The sequence below is a fragment of the Cherax quadricarinatus genome, unplaced genomic scaffold, assembly GCF_038502225.1.
Source record: "Cherax quadricarinatus isolate ZL_2023a unplaced genomic scaffold, ASM3850222v1 Contig29, whole genome shotgun sequence".
Lineage (NCBI taxonomy): Eukaryota > Metazoa > Arthropoda > Malacostraca > Decapoda > Parastacidae > Cherax > Cherax quadricarinatus.
This window is the reverse complement of record NW_027195055.1, coordinates 205,294-228,520: the sequence shown is the minus strand read 5'-3', so window position 1 is coordinate 228,520 and position 23,227 is coordinate 205,294. Positions and strand designations below refer to the sequence as shown.

The window sequence follows — 23,227 nt, the reverse complement described above, 5'->3', positions numbered from 1 at the left end:
AACTTAATGCTATAACTCGGTGGGATGCTGAGCCTATGCCCCTAATAGATAGTGATCTACACAAATTTTATGATTCTTCTTTCTTTTCAGAGATTGATATTGCACAGGCATATCATCAAGTAATGTTAGATCCTTCTTCTAAGCAGTACACTGCTTTTCCTACACACCAAGGACTGATGCAGTATCGAACTATGCCCTTCAGTTTGGTAACTGCCTGTGCTACCTACGTGAGACTGATGAGAAAGGTCTTGGGTAATATGCCAAATGTTTCAGTTTATTTTGATAACATTTACATAATGACATCCACGTGGGGCAAGCATATCCAAACATTAACATCAGTTTTACATAGGTTACACGCAAATGGCCTCACTGCCAATCTGAAGAAATGCTTCCTTGGGTATAACAAAATTAGATATCTCAGACTGATTCTTTCTAATAACTCTTTGCAGCCTCTCCCCAGTAAGATCAAAGCTGTATTAGAGTTTAAATTCCCCCTGTACCAAGAAGCTCATGCATAGCTTTCTTGGTTCTGTCAATTTTTATGCATGGTTTATCCCCAACCTTACTGATCTTACAGGCATCTTATCAGACTTCCTTAAAAAGTCTGTAAAGGAACCTCTTGACCTTTCTGATGTAGCTCGAGAAAAGTTTAATGAGATTAAGAACATCTTCTCTGAAGACCCTATACTTAAAATTCCAGATATTAATAAGCCATTTTGTTTAAGGACTGATGCCTCCAATACCATACATCCGATACATCCGATACATACGATACATCCCTCTAGCGCCTGGAACCAATCTTGGGCGGAAAACATTATATACTGAGTCAAAAAAGGAGAATTAGTGTGCACTACCTAGCAGAGTTTACTGCCAGAGGGGAATCATAGGCCTGTGTCCCGTGTGAAAAAAATAATAATAATTGAACTTTTCGTGTCAGAGGAAAGAAAGTCTCCCTGATAACATTGAGTATACATAGTGTATAGTGTATACTACAGTGGCTCCCTAGTATATTGATGATAAAGGCTAAAGTGTCATTTGAAAACAGGTGAATTTGTAAATGAAGTGATAAGCCTATAGAGGCAGGTGCCAGAAGTCGCCAGAAACTTACCACAGGTCAGCTGTTTTAATAATCTTCCTGGCCTGCTAGTGTACTCGCATATAATCTAGTGATACCAGTGAATAGCAGAATACAGTGTTGTAGTAGCAACTAACCAGTATTATAATGGTACTTAGTGGAGTGGAGTGACTTTCATTAGTTTCTTTTTCTTGAAATACCAGACGTTACTGTGATTTTCATATAACCTGTAGTTACCAGCGGTCGCAATATACACAATGAGAAGCAATTATTACTACAGAAAAAGCGTCCTTCCTCCAAAATTTGCACCAGTCAACTATAGTGATAATATAGCATTTATTGTGGTGGAGACGGAAAAAAAAATAGAAAAGCTAGATACAGCGATTGATAAACAAGGGTTGAGGTCGACCGTTCGTCACTGTAGGACTGCCAGGAGTCACCGATTTCTTCAACACGCAAGTTATACTTTTGTATCAGTCAAATCACATATTACTCGGGTAGATAATTTCCAGTAGATCCTTCATGTGTTAGCTCAAATCACCGACCAGTATGTTTTAAATAAGTGACCCACTGATCAGATCAGATCGACTGGTCCGAACCCTTGACTGGTCCGAACCCGGGACTGGTTTCAAACGGTTTCGTTGGACAATAAAGCAGACTGTAAACGGATGGGGTTGTAGGCGCCCTTATAAACACAAACATTAAAAATCAGGAACGTGACGGTAAGCTGTCCAATATACAAAAAGAGTTAGAAACAGAAATACAAATAGCTAGAGCTTCATTTAAGGTTACTAATAGAATATTCAAGAGGTTGCTAGTAGAATTGCAGTAAATCAACCATTCAAATCATTATGAAGCTGTGTGTAGTCTGTGGTCAGTCAAACAAACGGGCTTCCACATGGATAAATTGTCATTTTTGTGGAAATTGGTGTCACGCCCCTTGTGCAGATATTCAAGAACTAGCTACAAGCAGTATTAAAACAGAGAAGTGTTTTTGGGTATGCCCAAATGAGGAAAATCTGTGGACTAAAATCACAAGGGTATTAAAAGAGGACAACATCAAAGCTGCTTTCATAGAAAACCTGGAAGCTTTCTACAACAGATGGGAACATAAAAAGTCTGGGCTGAATGGTACTGCCCTTGATACTGGCCATGTAGTCACAAACTGTAAGGCTGGAGGTGATGTCCTGGTAGTCAGTAAATGTGGGGCTGATAGTGCTGTCCTGGGAGACAGTAATGGTGAAGCTGGAGGTGCTGTCCTGGGAGACAGAAATGGTGAAGCTGGAGATACTGTCCTGGGAGACAGTAATGGTGAAGCTGGAGATACTGTCCTGGGAGACAGTAATGGTGAAGCTGGAGATTTTGTCCAGGTAGTCGGGAATTATACGCAGGAAGGAATACACATAAATGACCTCATAGGGGACAGGAGCCATAGTAGGGAAACTAGTGTAGTCAAAGATAAGATAAAACCAATATTGCAAACTAGAAATACCTCAGGAAATAGCAAACAAGAGGACTCCAATAGCAATACTGAGGATAAATTACCAAAAACAACTGGTGGGAGCTCCATTGTTGGTGCTAGGGAGGATAGAAGTAAGACAGGGAAACATGCACCAACAGGGAATACAGTCACAGAAACCCAAGGCAAGCGGAAACCAAGCCTGTGCACATACTATGCACTTGGTATCTGCTGGCATGGGAAATCTGGAAAAACAGATGGGACATGCAACTATGACCACCCTAGAAAATGCCATGCCCATATGACAACAGGAAAATGCAAACTCCCTTCCTGTAAGCTTTTTCACCCTGAAATGTGTACCTCTTCAGTACAGGAAAGACTGTGCTATAACTTAAATTGCCAGGCATACCATCTAAAGGGGACAAAAAGATACAAAACATCCAGGCCATGGGAAAACCTGGGAAGCCACAGCCACTCAAGAGGGAGAGGTTTTTTAGTGCCAGGAAGGAAAAAAAACTGGCAGGAAATGGCAGAAATCGTACACCAAATCCAGTCATTCCTGGAGTGGAACCACAGTCGATGGCCTCCACTCCAAACCAACAGATACAGATACTAATGCCGGAAAAAAAATCCCTCCCCCAGTACCAACAATACCACCAGTGCGATAACATTCTTCTTTGCAAATATACAGGGTCTAAAGCCAGCAACAAACAACAAAATACCTTTCATCCGTGGACTGCTTGCAGAGGCAAAGGCAATGTTCGCGGCTTTCACTGAGACCCACATAAAGGATCACTTGGACAACGAAATATGGATCCCAGGTTACAACCTATACAGATGTGACAGAGTGAACAGGCAAAAGGGGGGGGGGGTTGGCCTGTACATTGCAGAGTCACTTGTTTGCACAGAACTGCTTAATGCCTCAAATGATGTAGTGGAAGTTTTAGCAGTAAAGGTCGACAACCAAAACCTAGTCATTGTGGTAGTCTACAAGCCTCCTGACGCAACATCCCAGCAATTCCAGGAACAGCTGTTAAAAATTGACCACTGTCTGGAAAATCTTCCAGCTCCTGCACCCAACATCTTGCTCCTGGGGGATTTCAACTTAAGGCACCTAAAATGGAGGAAAGTAGCAAATAATATTGTTGCAGTAATAACACCAGGAGGCATCTCTGATGAAAACTCACACTCACACGAGCTTTTAAATCTCTGCACAAAATTCAATTTAAACCAGCAAATAATAGAGCCTACTAGACTGGAGAATACACTAGACCTCATCTTCACTAACAATGATGATCTGATAAGAAATGTCACCATATCAAAAACAATATACTCAGATCACAACATAATTGAGGTTCAGACATGTATGCGTGGAGCCCCAGACCGACAAAATGAGACTAGTCACGAGGGAGCATTCACCAAATTCAACTTCAATAACAAAAACATAAAGTGGGACCAAGTAAACCAAGTCCTAACCGATATAAGCTGGGAAGATACACTAAGCAACACAGACCCCAACATATGTCTAGAACAGATTAACTCGGTGGCACTCGATGTATGCACAAGGCTTATTCCTCTAAGAAAAAGGAGGAGTAGATGTAAAATAGAAAGAGACAGGCGTTCCCTTTACAGGCGACGGAAAAGAATAACAGAGCGGCTAAAAGAGGTCAATATATCTGAAATGCGTAGGGAGACACTGGTCAGAGAAATAGCAAACATCGAACTTAAGCTAAAAGAATCCTTTAGGAGTCAGGAATCGCGGGAAGAACTAAAAGCCATAAATGAAATCGAAAGAAACCCAAAGTATTTCTTCTCCTATGCCAAATCAAAATCGAGAACAACGTCCAGTATTGGGCCCCTACTTAAACAAGATGGGTCCTACACAGATGACAGCAAGGAAATGAGTGAGCAACTCAAGTCCCAATATGACTCAGTTTTTAGCAAGCCGCTAACCAGACTGAGAGTCGAAGATCAAAATGAATTTTTTATGAGAGAGCCACAAAATTGGATTAACACAAGCCTATCCGATGTTATCCTGACGCCAAATGACTTCGAACAGGCGATAAATAACATGCCCATGCACTCTGCCCCAGGGCCAGACTCATGGAACTCTGTGTTCATCAAGAACTGCAAGAAGCCCCTATCACGAGCCTTTTCCATCCTATGGAGAGGGAGCATGGACACGGGGGTCGTCCCTCAGTTACTAAAAACAACAGACATAGCCCCACTCCACAAAGGGGGCAGTAAAGCAACAGCAAAGAACTACAGACCAATAGCACTAACATCCCATATCATAAAAATCTTTGAAAGGGTCCTAGGAAGCAAGATCACCACCCATCTAGAAACCCATCAGTTACACAACCCAGGGCAACATGGGTTTAGAACAGGTCGCTCCTGTCTGTCTCAACTATTGGATCACTACGACAAGGTCCTAAATGCACTAGAAGACAAAAAGAATGCAGATGTAATATATACAGACTTTGCAAAAGCCTTCGACAAGTGTGACCATGGCGTAATAGCGCACAATATGCGTGCTAAAGGAATAACAGGAAAAGTCGGTCGATGGATCTATAATTTCCTCACTAACAGAACACAGAGAGTAGTCGTCAACAGAGTAAAGTCCGAGGCAGCTACGGTGAAAAGCTCTGTTCCCCAAGGCACAGTACTAGCTCCCATCTTGTTCCTCATCCTCATATCCGTCATAGACAAGGATGTCAGCCACAGCACCGTGTCTTCCTTTGCAGATGACACCCGAATCTGCATGACAGTGTCTTCCATTGCAGACACTGCAAGGCTCCAGGCGGACATCAACCAAATCTTTCAGTGGGCTGCGGAAAACAATATGAAGTTCAACGATGAGAAATTTCAATTACTCAGATATGGTAAACATGAGGAAATTAAATCTTCATCAGAGTACAAAACAAATTCTGGCCACAAAATAGAGCGAAACACCAACGTCAAAGACCTGGGAGTGATTATGTCGGAGGATCTCACCTTCAAGGACCATAACAATGTATCAATCGCATCTGCTAGAAAAATGACAGGATGGATAATGAGAACCTTCAAAACTAGGGAGGCCAAGCCCATGATGACACTCTTCAGGTCACTTGTTCTATCTAGGCTGGAATATTGCTGCACTCTAACAGCACCTTTCAAGGCAGGTGAAATTGCCGACCTAGAAAATGTACAGAGAACTTTCACGGCGTGCTTAACGGAGATAAAACACCTCAATTACTGGGAGCGCTTGAGGTTTCTAAACCTGTATTCCCTGGAACGCAGGAGGGAGAGATACATGATTATATACACCTGGAAAATCCTAGAGGGACTAGTACCGAACTTGCACACGAAAATCACTCACTACGAAAGCAAAAAACTTGGCAGACGATGCACCATCCTCCCAATGAAAAGCAGGGGTGTCACTAGCACGTTAAGAGACCATACAATAAGTGTCAGGGGCCCGAGACTGTTCAACTGCCTCCCAGCACACATAAGGGGGATTACCAACAGACCCCTGGCAGTCTTCAAGCTGGCACTGGACAAGCACCTAAAGTCAGTTCCTGATCAGCCGGGCTGTGGCTCGTACGTTGGTTTGCGTGCAGCCAGCAGCAACAGCCTGGTTGATCAGGGGCTGATCCACCAGGAGGCCTGGTCACAGACCGGGCCGCGGGGGCGTTGACCCCCGAAACTCTCTCCAGGTAAACTCCATGTAAACCAGCTTAGGTGCAGTACAGTACAGTACCATGATGGTACACCCTTCCCTGTATGCTTCCTAAGCCAGGAACTTCTTCCTACAGAAACGAGATACTCCACCATAGAAAAGGAATGTTTGGCCCTTGTGTGGGATATCTCCAAACTTAAATTTTATTTACTGGGTAAAGAATTCATTTTAAAAATGGATCACAAACCTTTGATATACCTAGAAACTTTTAAGGGAACCAGCAGTCGCCTCTTGAGTTGGACATTGGCACTCCAAGCTTTTAAGTTTCATATTGTATACATCAATGATTCATCCATCTCTGACAGGTTATGCTGTGACAGTCAGAAGATTTGATACCATACACGACTTTCCCGGTTTAGAACTTTTTCCTTGCCTATTCTTCTTATATTCCTTGACTATAAGTCTTGCTATGGGGGAGTGTGAGGGAAAAGTTCAACAGATAGCAGTAGCGAGTGAATATATGGTGACGATAGTTTGATTGCCGGCTGCTTGTTAAGGTAGGGTCAGTCTAGCTCCCGCTATCCCACCCCTCTTTTCTCCACCCCGAGAGGTGACGTGTGGGGCTCCGACCAAACAGTAATCACTTGACTCACAGCTCCCAGCACAACTGTAAGTAAAAGCCTCTGCTCCTATTCTATTGCCTTGATTTCCATGTTTTACTTTAACATCACCATTTTTTTTAAGTATCTTACACTTATCATGGAGAGTGATTTCTTAAGCAGTGGGTAACCTTTGTCTCTTTTCTAGCTTGGAATGTCAGCTTGGGTCATCTGGCAACCAAAGAAATAGTGTTGATGGAGACGGACTCAGCACAAGTCATAAGACGTCACTTTGTAATCTACATACCTGATTATGTCTAGTTAACAGCAGGCCACTACCCCTCATCTTTGCAGTGGTGAAGAACCTGCATTCCTATCATCTGGACAGACTGTTCAAGGCTATAGACTCTGTGAAGAACTAGTCATTGGGTTGTCACTCAACACCTGTGACCCCCCATCATCATTAATGGCTACAATTTCTACAAGACAGTGTCAACATCAACCAGACACCCCAGTTTACTTGTAACTATTAGCGTTTTCTTTCAAGTAGGATACACATTCATGTTTTATTGTTTTATATTTTCATTTCTAAATAATAGTGTTTATCATTGTATGTTATTATTTCTTTTTCTATTCATTAATTCTCCTGAGGAGGAGCCAGCCTTGGTAATACTTACTGGAGTTGTTACAGGGCTGAGTAAGCCTTCACAAGAAAATAAAACAACCTAGGAAACAACTCAGAGCTACAACTCGAATACTTTGTCCAGCTCCCCGGTGGTGGGCCACATACCCAGAATGCTGCAGGCATTTCCTCTCTGGATCGCAACACTGAGTATCTGAAAGAGGAAGCTGGTCGCCCTGTGGTCCTTGGTTTCTATGATGAGCTTTTCACCCAGCTCTTTGAGGAACTTTAGAGCACACTTGCCCCATGCTCCAAGGGTCTCCGACCCTATTGTGATGTAGTTATAGCAAGGGGAAGGTCTTCATATTTGCTGATCTTCTGGGTCTCCCTGTGGCTGGCAGCTCCACCCTCTTCAGCTACGGAGTATGGCAAGTAGGTGTTATGTAAGATAACCATGAAGTTTCCTGGCAAGGGGTTCAGCTATGTTGTGTTACAAAAAACGCGATTCTAAAAGCTTAGAGATCTCCAGTGAATACTAGAAAGGACTGCCCTTCTAGCATCCAGCCTGTTACTGGCTTTTTGTAACAATTAGTCAGTATCCTTGTCCAATTATCCATTAGAATTCAGTAGGATTCAATAGTGCTTCAGGATTACAACTGGTAGGCTACTAACTAGAGAAAATAAAATTTAATAAATTTATTAAGTATCGTCTAGAGGAATATCATCAAATTAAATTAAATTATTCAATTCAAACAAATTAATAATAATCACTTCTCTCATGTACAGTATTATTGTGCTGAAAGCACATATCACTTTTATAATTCTTAAGTACCATCTGGTACATTAACATTTAATAAGATATTACAAATATGTACAAGTAAGTTTGTGTGTATGTGTGTAAGTGCTCTAAGTAGTTCGCTATGTCTCACGACTCGACTAGACTTAAACAAGTGACTGACAAAGTCCACAAATAAACTAACTTCTTGACCGACTGGCAGTCAGAACAGTCTGCTTGAACAATAAAAAGAATGCTAAGCCCAATAGCAATATAACAAGTGACTGCGACACAGAATCAGGAACAAGGAGATAATATAACGACAGCTAGTAGGGACCATCAGTAGATCCTCCACGAAAGTCACAAAACTCCCATACTACTGAATCTAAGTTCAGCATAAGAAATTCCCCGACTGTGACAATACACAGATACCAGTACAAATTAGGTCAGAAGCTACAGCTCAGGACCTGAGTTGCTCAGAGTGTCTATGTGACACACAACCTCAGTACAACGTCGAAAATCATTAAGTCTATACAATGTTCTGTGAACAGTCTCCAGAACTAACAATAATAAGACAAGAGATGATCTTCCAACAAGGGCCTATAAGAGAGATTTAGGCACTTTGTTTGGAATACGTCCAACTACCAAGAGAGTCTAGACCAGACTGAATACTTCAGGCGAGGTGAGGACACCCTCCTCCTCGATCACGTGATAGCTCCATGGACAGCTGCAGCTCAGCAACAAGCCGGAAGGGAAACGAGCCACAAGCGATAATTACAGCAGTTAGACAATCAAGACTTGAACTTTGAGCTCATAATATGTTATATCCTACCTAACAACATAACTAAATCAAATAATAATATAAAGCAATATATTTACAATTTAGCTATTATCGCAAATGTAAGCAATATAAAATTATATGAAAAGGTAATATATATGTAATATATATACATACATTGCAACCCATTCAGGGGTTGCAACCCCCCCCCAACACGACAAACGGTCGCACTAGAAGTTGCAATAATGTCTTTCACATTAATACTGATTACTCATATCAATACAATTTAATATAAACATTAAACAGAGTCACTCTTGTGCCAAGCACTTCTATAATTTAACAGTGTCTGTTTCACTATAAGTTATGCCCCTAGTACTAGGGCAGTACACAGTATCGTATCTCTGCATTCTCGTGGTTATGTACATCAGTGTAGAGACAGGATGGTGTAGACAAGCAGGACACGTTGAGGCTCGATCATAGTAGTGGATATGAACAATAGTCTTGTGCAATAGACAGGAGACAGCATTCCACTCTTAAGTAGTGGTTGTGGAATGCTATGCAGTATGGACATCTGAGTATGAAACAGCTTAAGGTGTGTAGTGAGGGGGGGGTCTGCTGCAGGACAGTGTTCCGTCAAGCAGTACATCACCCACACCACACTACCCACTCATTACTCAGCTTCTGTCTCCTCCCACACACATATCATCACTTCTGTGAATATATAAATAGATTAATTAGACATGAGTATATATAGTTAATATGGGCTGGAGGGATTAAGTTACTCTACTGAATTTGACATAGCAAGTAACAAAAGGTATTTGGGCATAAAATTACGTTAATTTAATGTAACTGATAATTATTAAGGACGTGACAGAGCATCTGCAATTACATTACAATGACCACTTATGTGTTTTATACTAATAGAATAAGGTTGGATTCTGAGAGCCCACCTCATGATCCTAGCATTTTTACTCTTCATAGTGTTTATGTAAGTGAGTGGATTGTGGTCTGAAAAAAACTTAATTTTAAATGGGGAAGTGCCCAAATACACGTCAAAATGTTCCAAGGACACCACAAGAGCTAGAGCCTCTTTCTCAATAGTGGCATAATTTTTCTGGTGTCGTTTAAGCTTAGATGAATAGTAACATATAGGATGGAGAATGTCAGTGGATGTTGACTGTTGGAGCAGCACAGCGCCCACTGCATAACCATTCGCATCTATATGTAAAAAGAAGGGAAGATTGAAATTAAGACTCTTCAACACAGGGGCAGAGGAAAGCAGATGCTTCAACCTTTTGAACAAATCTGAACAATCACTAGTCCAGATGAACTGAACTTTGCTACTAGTGAACATAGTGAGAGGTGTAGGTGGAGGTGTGTGCACTGGCTTGCGTGTCACTTGCCACACGTGTCAACGTCACACGTGATCAGCTACTGTTTCCTTCATTTTTGGCCAAGTAAAATATTTTGCCAGTTTACCGAGTGTCTTCTTGACACCCAAATGTCCTCCAATGGGACTATTGTGAGCAAAATCAATGGCTTGTTCACGAAATGTAACTGGTAACACTACGAGATGTTTGACTGTTGTGGAAACACTATCAGCTGACAACTTGCATGTATTTTTCTTCATCAGTACACCATTACTATAATAGTAACAATTATCGAGATCCTTTGCTTCACTCTCAGTAACTGCTATATCTCTCAGTCTTTCCAGTGACTGATCAACAAACTGATCCTTGATTAAATCATGAGTTAGAAATTTAACATCAGTAGTGTCCAGACTAGGTTGAAGACACGGGGGAGTCAATGTTAATGATCCTGGGCGCAGAGCGTCACTAAACAACATATTCAAGCCCAAATCATTGTCATCCACTAACTCAACAGGAGACAAGGATGGTTATTGTATCTTTGCCATAGCTCTAGTAATTGTGCTGAGAGGAAATAAAATAGGCTTCTCTCTACAAGCTTCAATGGCATAATTATCATCAGTGTTATTATCAATCACATGTTGTTCTTTACATATACCAGCATGAAGGATATCGTTCCCTGTCAACAAGTCCACTGACCTGATGGGAAATACACCACTGGATATACCCACTGAAATATAACCAGTATAATAGCTTGTTTCAATGTAAACTTTATGAAGAGGTACTTTTATAACAGCCCCACCATAGGCTTCTAACAATACATCTATCTTGCAATAGGTATCATCAGTTATGGGCAGTACATCTTCTCTCAATAATGTGAGATAACTGCCAGTGTCTCTGAAAGTAATTATCTCAGATGTGATTCATCAAATCCTACTTTACCTCTCGAAAAGTAAGGACTCATCGCTGAACGAATCTTTTCGTCAGATACACTTTCTGACGCTAGTCATCTATCCTGAGTAATATTATCTAAAACAGTAGGATCAGAGGTATTACTAGAATTTTGGTGCCTTTGCTGCTCGGAAGAGGATACGACTTGAGTGGGGGCACCAGCCACACGACTGCTTCTCGTATCTCTTTCTAACTTATAGCAATACTCTTTAGCATGTCCTTTTCTGTTACAATAGGTGCATTTAACTTTCTTCTTCTCGATATCAGATTTCTGTCTAACCACAGAGACAGATTCAGGATTGTGAGTTTTCCTGGTAAAGGTACGAGAAGTTACAGTAGCAGGTACATCAGGCCGGCAATGAGCAGCTGATTTAGGTTGCCAGCTTCTAGGACAATTTTTAGTTACCTTGTTTCTCTGTTATTTAGTATGTACAAGTTTGTGAGAAATCTCGTAATTGTCTGCTAATGCTGTGGTTTCCAGAATATCCGAGGTAGTATGATCGATCAGATATTCTTGTATGTCAACAGACATACAGTTGTTAAACTCTTCGTGAAGTAACAACTGAACTAGGCTATTGTAGTTGTAACATTGAGCAGATCTAGACCATCTCTCAAATGCAACTTTTTTCTCATGAGCAAACTCTACACAAGTTTGATCTTGCCGTCGTTGTAATGTACGAAATGCACCTTGATAACTTACAGGCAACAAGTTATATGTCTCTAGAATAGTTTGCTTGACAGCATCATAACTAATGTACTTGGCAAATGGTAAAGCAGCAGTACAAGTTTGAGCTCTTCCTGTCAAAGCTGTGTGCAACAAGGTAGCCCAGTGCTTACGTGGCCCGTTCATAGCACGTGCCTGGTTCTAAAATACATCAAAATAGGTGTCTAAGTCACTCTCAAAAAACTTAGGAACCATGGATGCAGCTTTCTGCACATTAAATGTGTCCTGTGATCTATCAGTCTGTTGTCTTCCCAGACGAACATTTTCTCTTTGGAAATCTTCTTCGTTCAATTTCCTCTGTGCCTCTATTTGTGCAGTTTGCAGCATAATGAGGTGTTCAAACCTCTCAAACTGTTCCTGAGAGATAGGACCAGTGGGTAATGGAGGAGTAGGGAAATTAACATGTCTTTCTGGACTGTCCTTAGGTTGGAAATTTCGTCCAGCCGTCCCTAGAGAGTCTAGATCTGGTCTAGGATAAGTAGATACAGGTGTATCATACATGTTACTAGTATGAGGCTGAGTCATCCAACCAGCTATACTCTGTACTATGGTGTCAGTGAGGCGGGAAGGCGTGAGCGGAGGTTCCCTAGGCTCAGACACTTCTGCCTTAGATGCTCTTCTAAGTTATCAAATAGAGCCATACCTCCTAATTGTGACACTAGACTTTCTGAATCTGAATCATAATCAGACATCTCTGTATGAGCAGGAAACAATATATCTTTAATTAATGCTCTGACAGTTTCTGCGGTGTAATTCCTGTTATACGTCACACCGAGATATTTGGCTACTCGCCAACACATCTGAAGTTTTAATGTACTCAACTCAGACAAAGTCAGAGTATCAATTAACTGTTTCACTTTGGCATACATCACGAAAATAAATGTACTACGAGAGAGTGATTATGGGGAGCTATAAACCTAATAGGAATTTTAGTGTTGGTGGTCTTAGAGCTAGAACTCATAAACAGTATTTCCATCTCCTTGGATCAAGAGACTCAGTCAGGTACATACATCCACCTGGTATGTTGTACAAGACTAAACTCAAAGTCTTCAGATTAGAAAAGAACTCAAAGTGTTTGATCATAGAGTTACTAGTATGTCAAACTGGACAATTTCTCCAACACCTTGGATCAAGAGCATCCCAGACAGGCCCCATTTGTTACAAAAAATGCTATTCTAAAAGCTTAGAGATCTCCAGTGAATACTAGAAAGGACTGCCCTTCTAGAATCCAGCCTGTTACTGGGTTTTCATAACAATTAGTCAGTATCCTTGTCCAATTATCCATTAGAATTCAGTAGGATTCAATAGTGCTTCAGGATTACAACTGGTAGGCTACTAACTAGAGAAAATAAAATTTAATAAATTTATTAAGTATCGTCTAGAGGTATATCATCAAATTAAATTAAATTAATCAATTGAAACAAATTAATAATAATCACTTCTCTCGTGTACAGTATTATTGTGCTGAAAACACATATCACTTTTATAATTCTTAAGTACCGTCTGGTACATTAACATTTAATAAGATATTACAAATATGTACAAGTAAGTTTGTGTGTATGTGTGTAAGTGCTCTAAGTAGTTCGCTATGTCTCACGACTCGACTAGACTTAAACAAGTGACTGACAAAGTCCACAAATTAACTAACTTCTTGACCGACTGGCAATCAGAACAGTCTGCTTGAACAATAAAAAGAATGCTAAGCCCAATAGCAATATAACAAGTGACTGCAACACAGAATCAGGAACAAGGATATAATATGACGACAGCTAGTAGGGACAATCAGCAGATCCTCCACGAAAGTCACAAAACTCCCATACTACTGAATCTAAGTTCAGCGTAAGAAATTCCCCGACTGTAACAATACACAGATACCAGTACAAATTAGGTCAGAAGCTACAGCTCAGGACCTGAGTTGCTCAGAGTGTCTATGTGACACACAACCTCAGTACAACGTCGAAAATCACTAAGTCTATACAATGTTCTGTGAACAGTCTCCAGAACTAACAATAAGACAAGAGACGATCTTCCAACAAGGGCCTATAAGAGAGATTTAGGCACTTTGTCTGGAATACGTCCAACCACCAAGAGAGTCTAGACCAGATTGAATACTTCAGGAGAGGTGAGGACACCCCCCCTCGATCACGTGATAGCTCCGTGGACAGCTGCAGCTCAGCAACAAGCCAGCAGGGAAACGAGCCACAAGCGATAATTACAGTAGTTAGACAATCAAGACTTGAACTTTGAGCACATAATATATGTTACATCCTACCTAACATAACTAAGTCAAATAATAATATAAAGCAATATATTTACAATTTAGCTATTATCGCAAATATAAGCAATGTAAAATTATATGAAAAGGTAATATACATGTAATATATATATACATACATTGCAACCCATTCAGGGGCTGCAACAGTTGTGAAAGCTGTTGTTCTGGTTGAAATTGTTAGATAAGTGATAAATGGAAGACCTGGCGACAGAAAGTCTTCTTCCCTGGCTATGAGTCTTGTGTCTCTGTACTTGATTAAATGGTTGTAGAAGTGTCAGTATTATACCATCGTGTCAGTATTACACCATCGTGTCAGTATTATACCATCGTGTCAGTATTATATACCATGTATGTCCATACTGTCTGATGCTAGAAGACAGTATCAAAGCACCATCACATGTTGTATTTTCCTATATGTGAGAATCTTTGGTGAGTTTTGAGTCTCTGCTCCCGGAGCCCTGGCCATCTGCCTTTTTAGTCTTTATATACCATATATTTTTTTTCGTTTTTTTGCAGATATATGAAGAAGGGAAGTCATCTGTATCTACTTCAGCAGAGTAACGCAGACGTCTACCTGCTTCTGCTGATCCTGCTGTCTTCTGTAACAGCTCTGCTCATTCTTCTCGCTATAATGGTGATACCAGTGTTGCTCAAAAAGCAGAAAATAAAGGAAGAATAATGTTCTCTGCTGCCTGTCACATGATTCTTTGATATTATTATTATTATTATTATTATTATTATTATTATTATTATGTGTAATTTTTTAAATAAAGTTTGGAAGTATATTTTGTTCATTTTCTGAAGTTTTTAGATAATTATAGAATTTTTAATTTTACAATTCATTTAATTTTACATTCATTATAATTGTCATGATGAAGACTCATCAAGTCATCTCAGGGTAACTCTGAACAATGTAGCTCCTCAACTGTACGATGACTCGAAAATAAAATTCCTGTTAATGTAGAAACATTTAAAAAAAAAAAAAATTTCGAGAGTTTAAAAGAGTATTTAATTTTTCCTGAATCAAATAAGATTAAAACAAATGGAATCTGATACTGTTTTATGATGTGTTCAGGTAATGCAGGTGTTTTATGGTGTGTTAGTGCAGGTGTTTTATGGTGTGTTAGTGCATGTGTTTTATGATGTGTTAGTACAGGTATTTTATGGTGTGTTAGTGCAGGCATTTTATGGTGTGTTAGTGCAGGTGTTTTATGGTGTGTTAGTGCAGGTGTTTTATGTGTTAGTACAGGTATTTTATGGTGTGTTAGTGCAGGTATTTTATGGTGTGTTAGTCCAGGTGTTTTATGATGTGTTAGTGCAGGTATTTTATGGTGTGTTAGTGCAGGTGTTTTATGGTGTGTTAGTGCAGGTGTTTTATGATGTGTTAGTACAGGTATTTTATGGTGTGTTAGTGCAGGCATTTTATGGTGTGTTAGTGCAGGTGTTTTATGGTGTGTTAGTGCAGGTATTTTATGGTGTGTTAGTGCAGGTATTTTATGGTGTGTTAGTGCAGGTATTTTATGGTGTGTTAGTCCAGGTGTTTTATGATGTGTTAGTGCAGGTATTTTATGGTGTGTTAGTGCAGGTGTTTTATGGTGTGTTAGTGCAGGTGTTTTATGATGTGTTAGTACAGGTATTTTATGGTGTGTTAGTGCAGGCATTTTATGGTGTGTTAGTGCAGGTGTTTTATGGTGTGTTAGTGCAGGTATTTTATGGTGTGTTAGTGCAGGCATTTTATGGTGTGTTAGTGCAGGTGTTTTATGGTGTGTTAGTGCAGGTATTTTATGGTGTGTTAGTGCAGGTATTTTATGGTGTGTTAGTGCAGGTATTTTATGGTGTCTTAGTCCAGGTGTTTTATGATGTGTTAGTGCAGGTGTTTTATGATGTGTTAGTGCAGGTATTTTATGGTGTGTTAGTGCAGGTGTTTTATGGTGTGTTAGTGCAGGTGTTTTATGATGTGTTAGTACAGGTATTTTATTGTGTGTTAGTGCAGGTATTTTATGGTGTGTTAATGCAGGTGTTTTATGGTGTGTTAGCGCAGGTGTTTTATGATGTGTTAGTGCAGGTATTTTATGGTGTGTTAGTGCAGGTGTTTTATGGTGTGTTAGCGCAGGTGTTTTATGATGTGTTAGTGCAGGTATTTTATGGTGTGTTAGTGCAGGTGTTTTATGATGTGTTCGTGCAGGTGTTTTATGATGTGTTAGTGCAGGTATTTTATGGTGTGTTAGTGCAGGTGTTTTATGATGTGTTAGTGCAGGTGTTTTATGGTATGTTAGTGCAGGTATTTTATGGTGTGTTAGGGCAGGTATTTTATGGTGTGTTAGTGCAGGTGTTTTATGATGTGTTAGTGCATGTGTTTTATGATGTGTTAGTGCAGGTATTTTATGGTGTGTTAGTGCAGGTGTTTTATTATGTGTTAGTGCAGGTGTTTTATGGTATGTTAGTGCAGGTGTTTTATGGTGTGTTAGTGCAGGTGCTTTATGATGTGTTAGTGCAGGTGTTTTATGATGTGTTAGTGCAGGTGTTTTATGATGTGTTAGTGCAGGTGTTTTATGATGTGTTAGTGCAGGTATTTTATGGTGTGTTAGTGCAGGTGTTTTATGATGTGTTAGTGCAGGTGTTTTATGATGTGTTAGTGCAGGTATTTTCTAGTGTGTTAGTGCAAGTATTTTATGATGTGTTAGTGCAGGTGTTTTATGATGTGTTAGTGCAGGTGTTTTATTGTGTGTTAGTGCAGGTGTTTTATGATGTGTTAGTGCAGGTGTTTTATGGTGTGTTAGTGCAGGTGTTTTATGGTGTGTTAGTGCAGGTGCTTTATGATGTGTTAGTGCAGGTGTTTTATGTGTTAGTGCAGGTGTTTTATGATGTGTTAGTGCAGGTGTTTTATGTTGTGTTAGTGCAGGTGTTTTATTATGTGTTAGTGCAGGTATTTTTGTCAGCATAGTTGCTGATCCCCTTATATGTGTTGTATAGCGTATTATAGTACCATCCATGTGCTTTATATAGAAGATCCCTATTAGGCCGAGTGACTGTATGACGTCACGGGATGCAGCGTGAGAGCTGCCTCTTTCTCACTCGACGGACCACCTACAAGCAAGGCAGAACAGGGTAGGCCTGGGCTGCCACCTCTCATCACAGTCTGACAATATTGCATTACCATCCAACAAGTGTGTCTACCTTCAACCCTCAAATCTCCTACCGAACCCCACACGACATTTTATGGTGTGTTAGTGTAGGTGTTTTATGATGTGTTAGTGCAGGTGTTTTATGATGTGTTAGTGCAGGTGTTTTATGATGTGTTAGTACAGGTGTTTTATGATGTGTTAGTACAGGTGTTTTATGATGTGTTAGTGCAGGTGTTTTATGATGTGTTAGTGCAGGTGTTTTATGATGTGTTAGTACAGGTGTTTTATGATGTGTTAGTGCAGGTATTTTATGGTGTGTTAGTGCAGGTGTTTTATATGTTAGTGCAGGTGTTTTATGATGTGTTAGTGCAGGTATTTTATGGTGTGTTAGTGCAGGTGTTTTATATGTTAGTGCAGGTGTTTTATGATGTGTTAGTGCAGGTATTTTATGGTGTGTTAGTGCAGGTATTTTATGGTGTGTTAGTGCAGGTATTTTATGGTGTGTTAGTGCAGGTGTTTTATGTGTTAGTGCAGGTGTTTTATGATGTGTTAGTGCAGGTATTTTATGGTGTGTTAGTGCAGGTATTTTATGGTGTGTTAGTGCAGGTATTTTATGATGTGTTAGTGCAGGTGCTTTATGATGTGTTAGTGCAGGTGTTTTATGATGTGTTAGTGCAGGTGTTTTCAATTTTCATATATTTGGACTCCCTAGAATAAACATATGCATCACTCAGCTAAGGCTGAAAATATTTTAAGGTCAGTGATGCATGTACTGTACAAGCAATTTTTAGGCCAAGCTCTATTGTTCACTTTACATATAATACAGTAAACATGTTATCAAGATTTTATATGCATTTAAAAGTCAAAAAAAAAAAAAAAGGCTATGCTTCACTGTACAGTAATTTCCACTTAAGAGCAGTAACCTGTAACCCAACTTGCTGTATAAGCGACGATCAAGAGTCTCTGTACAAGATCACGGTTTATCTTATACTTAATAATTTTTTTATATGGCCATATTTACGCTGTTCCAAGGTGTAATATTAATACCTCAGAACAAGGCTTAAGGCACAATGGAATATATACAACTTATATGTTATGTGTGTTTGTTTGATTTTCTGTTTGTCTACTGACAAACTTAATACCATTCATGTGCTTTTTCCTCTGCAGGAGGAAGAGTACCAGGGATGTGTGTTAACCCATACACAGTGAGGCCTATAATGGCAGTCCCACGCAAATTTGGGGTCTAGAAAAATTGTGCATGTCGTGCCACTAGTACGATAAGAGACAACACAGTAAGTGTCAGGGGCCCAAGACTGTTCAACTACCTCCCAGCATACATAAGGGAATTACCAATAGACCCCTGGTTGTCTACATGACGGCGCTGGTCAGGCACCTAAAGTCAGTACCTGACCAGCCGGACTGTAGTTTGTACGTCGGGTTGCGTGCGACCAACAGTAACAGCCTGGTTGATCAGCAGACCCTGATCCACCATGAGGCCTGGTCATGGACCGGGCCGCGGGAGCGTTGACTCCAGGAACTTTCTCAAGGTATACTTCAGGCATGATAGACACAGACATCACTTATATACTAGTATGATGGACACAGACATCACTTGCATACTAATATGATGGACACAGACATCACTTACATACTAGTATAATGGAAACAGACATCATTTACATATTAATATGATGGACACAGACATCACTTACATACTAGTATGATGGAGACAGACATCACTTACATATTAATATGATGGACACAGACATCACTTACATGCTAGTATGATGGACACAGACATAACTTACTAGTACTAGCTAAAGAAAGATAAACAGAAGACAAGAAACACGGTGTGAAAATTTGTCTGGAGTGCCTCCATGTGAGTTGTCTACCCTGGCAAGCTATGATGACACCGAGCCCTGAGGCTGGTACCTCAGCCTCACAAGTGGCTTATACGACAGATTTTCATAAATGACTGATGTTGCAAGAAATCTCACCTGCATGCACGTATAAAGGACTAACTTACTTGGTGCTGGAGAATGTATCCAGGTCTTCAAGCTCCCTAAGCTTTAGCCCCTCTGGACTTCCCTTCAGAACCACGTGCAACCGGGAGCCTTAATTCCTGCAATATTCAGTCGGTATTAGTGACCTGCCTGCACCTCAGAAATTTCTGTTTCCAAGGGGGTGTGTATCCCCTAGTTCAACTATGCAGAAAGTGACACTAGCTTCTAAGGCTGACGAAGAGACACCGGTATGTACTGCTCATGGGCTGCCCGCCTGCACAAAGACCCACAGCTCAACTCACTCGCAATTTCCCCCAGAAACTGGCCAGAATACTGAGAAAGAAAGGGAGGTCTCGTCTTACTGTATGGACCTGACGGAGGTCATCTACAGTACATCAAGGTGCCTCCACCAGATTTCCCCAGGTCTAGTATGTGAAGACACGTGGAGGCACTTGTTGATCCGATGGTGTCTGGTCTTAGAAGAAGCCACTGAGGTCTCAAAACCCAATGCCCCAGCATTCAAACTTGGGCTGCCAGTTCTCCCTGGCTAATATAACCTAGTGTTTGCCTACATTACCGGCCTATTACTACCTACGTTAAGGTCTTAGGTCTACATTGTTATTATCTACAGTTGTCTCAATATATATAAGAGGCCTGAGCTTGCTACCATCTGCAGCTCATAAGACTGCCATCCCCACGAGCCCCTTTGAGGCGGGGTAAATGGCAGACCAGAGGCCTAGCTTCTCCCTACAAGCCCCGTGAGGGCGGGGAACGTGGCCAGGCCTGGGGACACTTGGTCCCAAAGATGAGGAGGTACTGTACCTCCTCCCATGGGAGACTTAAGTCTCGAGACACTTCCCAGATAGGGAGCCAAGGCCGGGTCACCACTACTTGGAAAAGACCCGGGCCGGGAGAATACCGGCGAATAAAAAAAAAAAAAAAAAAAAAAAAAGTTGTCTCAATAGTTCTAATATTAGTTCTCTAACAGTATAAACTACCTACCTCTTCCTCGAAGGGTAAATCTATCAATTAAATGTACCTTCCAACCACCTTTGCCAACCCGGGTGTGTGTGTGTGTGTTTTGGGTGGGAATAAAGGCCACCCAACCCAGCCGTTCCATCCATGACATGTTGGGATCTTCGTACGACATATCTGTCCTGTGGAACTTTAGGACCGAATAAATTTTCACACACAGGAAGAACTTAAAGCCAAACATAAAAACAAAACTTCTTATCTCATAACAAATATAGGGCCAAAGCATCGACTGGCTTCCTTCTGCAACAAGATGAGACTCACTCAGATGAAAGCAATGAGTGAGATACTGGAGTTCCATTATGAGTCAGCCTTTAGTGAGCCATTCATCATTATAAGGCTCGACAATCTTAATAATTTTGTTTATGACCGAGACTCAAAATCTGGTTAATTCATGAATTTGTGATATAATCCTAACACCAGAGTACTTTGAACAAGCAACAAATGACATGGCCATGCACTCTGGCCCAGGCCCAGACTCGTGTAACTCCATGTTCATCAGGAACTGCAAGAAATCCCTGTCACGTACCTTCAATATTCTATAAAGAGGAAGCATGGACACAGAGGTCATTCCACAGTCACTAAAAACAACAGACATAGCCCCACTCCACAATGGTGGCAGTAAAGCAATTACATAGAATTACAGGACCATAGTACTAATGTCCCACATCAATGAAATCTTTGAAAAGGTTCTAAGAAGCAAGATCGCCAAACACTTGGATATCCATCAGTTACACAACCCAGAGCCACACGGGTTTAGAGAAGGTCACTCCTGCCTCTCCCAACTACTGGATCATTATGACATGGTCTTAGATGCACTGGGGAAAAAACAAATGCAGATATAGGATACACAGACCGGTGCAATAGCACACAAAATGGGTGAAAAAGAAATAACAGGAAAAGTTGGAAGATGGATCTACAACTTCCTAACGAATAGAACACAAAAAGTAAAAGTCAATACATTTAGTCAGAGGTGACCGTAGTGAAAGCTCTGTTCCACAAGTTACAGTACTCGCCATCATCCTTCTACTTATCCTCATGTCTGATATAGACATGATACCGGAATTCTCATGATGATACCAGAATTCGCATGACAGAGTCATCCATTGATGACACTGCAAATCTTTAAGCGGACATTAACTGGTCTGTAAATGGGCGTCAGTAAATAATATGAAGTTCAATGAAGACAAATTTCAATTACTCCGCTATGGAAAACTCGAGGAAATAAAAACTGTGTAGGAGTATAAAGTAAATTCCAACCACACAATAGAGCAAAAAACTAAAGTGAAGGATCTGGGAGTGGTAATGCCACAGAATCTCATTTTCAAAGATCACAACAATGTATCTATTACATCTGCTAGGAAAATGATAGGATGGATAATGGAAACATTCAAAACAAGGGATGCCAAGCCAATAATGATTCTCTTCAAATCACTTGATCTCTCTAGGCTGGAATACTGCTGTACACTAACGGCCCCTTTCAAGGCAGGCGAAATTGCAGACCTGGAAAATAAGCAAAGAACTCTCATTAAAGCACCTGAATTACTGGGAACACTTGAAGTCTCTTGATCTCTACTCCTTGGAATGCAGACGAGAAAGATACATGATAATACACTTGGAAAATCCCAGAGGGACTAGTCCAAAATCTGCTCATGAAATCTGCCTATGAAAACAAAAGACTCGGCAGTCGGTGCAACATCTCCCAGCGGGCACCAAGAGACAACACAATAACTGTCACGGGCCCAAGACTGATCAACTTCTTCCCAGCATATATATATATAAGGGGGATTACTAACAGACCCCTGGCTGTCTTCAAGAAGGCACTGGACAGGAACCTAAAGTCAGTATCTGACCAACCGGGCTGGTATAAAAACTGTGATTTACGAGTAATAAAGTATTGTTAAGCACATAGAAAGTTACAAACATGCGTGAGTATTTCGGACAGATTATTATTAATAAATGAATATAATATATTTAATTCCACCAGTACATGTACAAGGTATACAGACCATAGCTGACATCAGTGACATACTACTATATAGAAAGTCCCTTGTTATGTTGAGCATTTCCCGCAAATTGCGTCAGTTTTGTCCCAGCATACGACCCACACCAGTCCACTACACCTAGGATGTGACCCACACCAGTCCACTAACACCCAGGATGCGACCGACACCAGTCCACTAACACCCAGGATGCGACCGACACCAGTCCACTAACACCCAGGATGTGACCCGCACCAGTCCACTAACACTCAGGATCTGACCCACACCAGTTCACTATCACCCAGGATGTGACCCACACCAGTCCACTAATGCCCAGGATGTGACCCACACCAGTCCACTAACACCCAGGATGCGACCCACACCAGTCGACTAATACCCAGGATGTGATCCACACCAGTCCACTAACTCCCAGGATGCGACCGACACCAGTCCACTAACACCCAGGATGCGACCCACACCAGTCCACTAACACTCAAGATCTGACCCACACCAGTTCACTATCAACCAGGATGTGACCCACACCAGTCCACTAACACCCAGGATGTGACCCATACCACTACACTAACACCCAGAATGCGACCCACACCAATCCTCTAACACCCAGGATGCGACAACACTGGTGGTAAAAAAACTCGGTCTCTCTCTCATAGGAACAGGGCACAGAACACAAAATAAAAACATATATATACATATGGACATGAAAAAAAAAAAACTTCCTACAGGGAGGGAAGAAAAAACATGTGGGGTGTGCTAAACATCATGGTCATAGACAGTGAGCGTC

The 23,227-nt window shown here is 40.9% G+C and overlaps 1 protein-coding gene across 1 annotated transcript in view; it reads left to right on the top strand.

Moving 5' to 3' along the window:
• The window catches only part of LOC128698832 (2-hydroxyacylsphingosine 1-beta-galactosyltransferase-like), a 73,529-nt gene extending 58,461 nt beyond the window's left edge, over positions 1-15,068 (top strand). Inside the window, exon 9 of the mRNA XM_070079842.1 lies at positions 14,800-15,068. Within this exon, the coding sequence (XP_069935943.1) occupies positions 14,800-14,962 (163 nt within the window). The 3' untranslated portion in view covers positions 14,963-15,068. The remainder of the gene's footprint in view (positions 1-14,799) is intronic.
• The last annotated feature ends 8,159 nt before the right edge of the window (positions 15,069-23,227 follow it).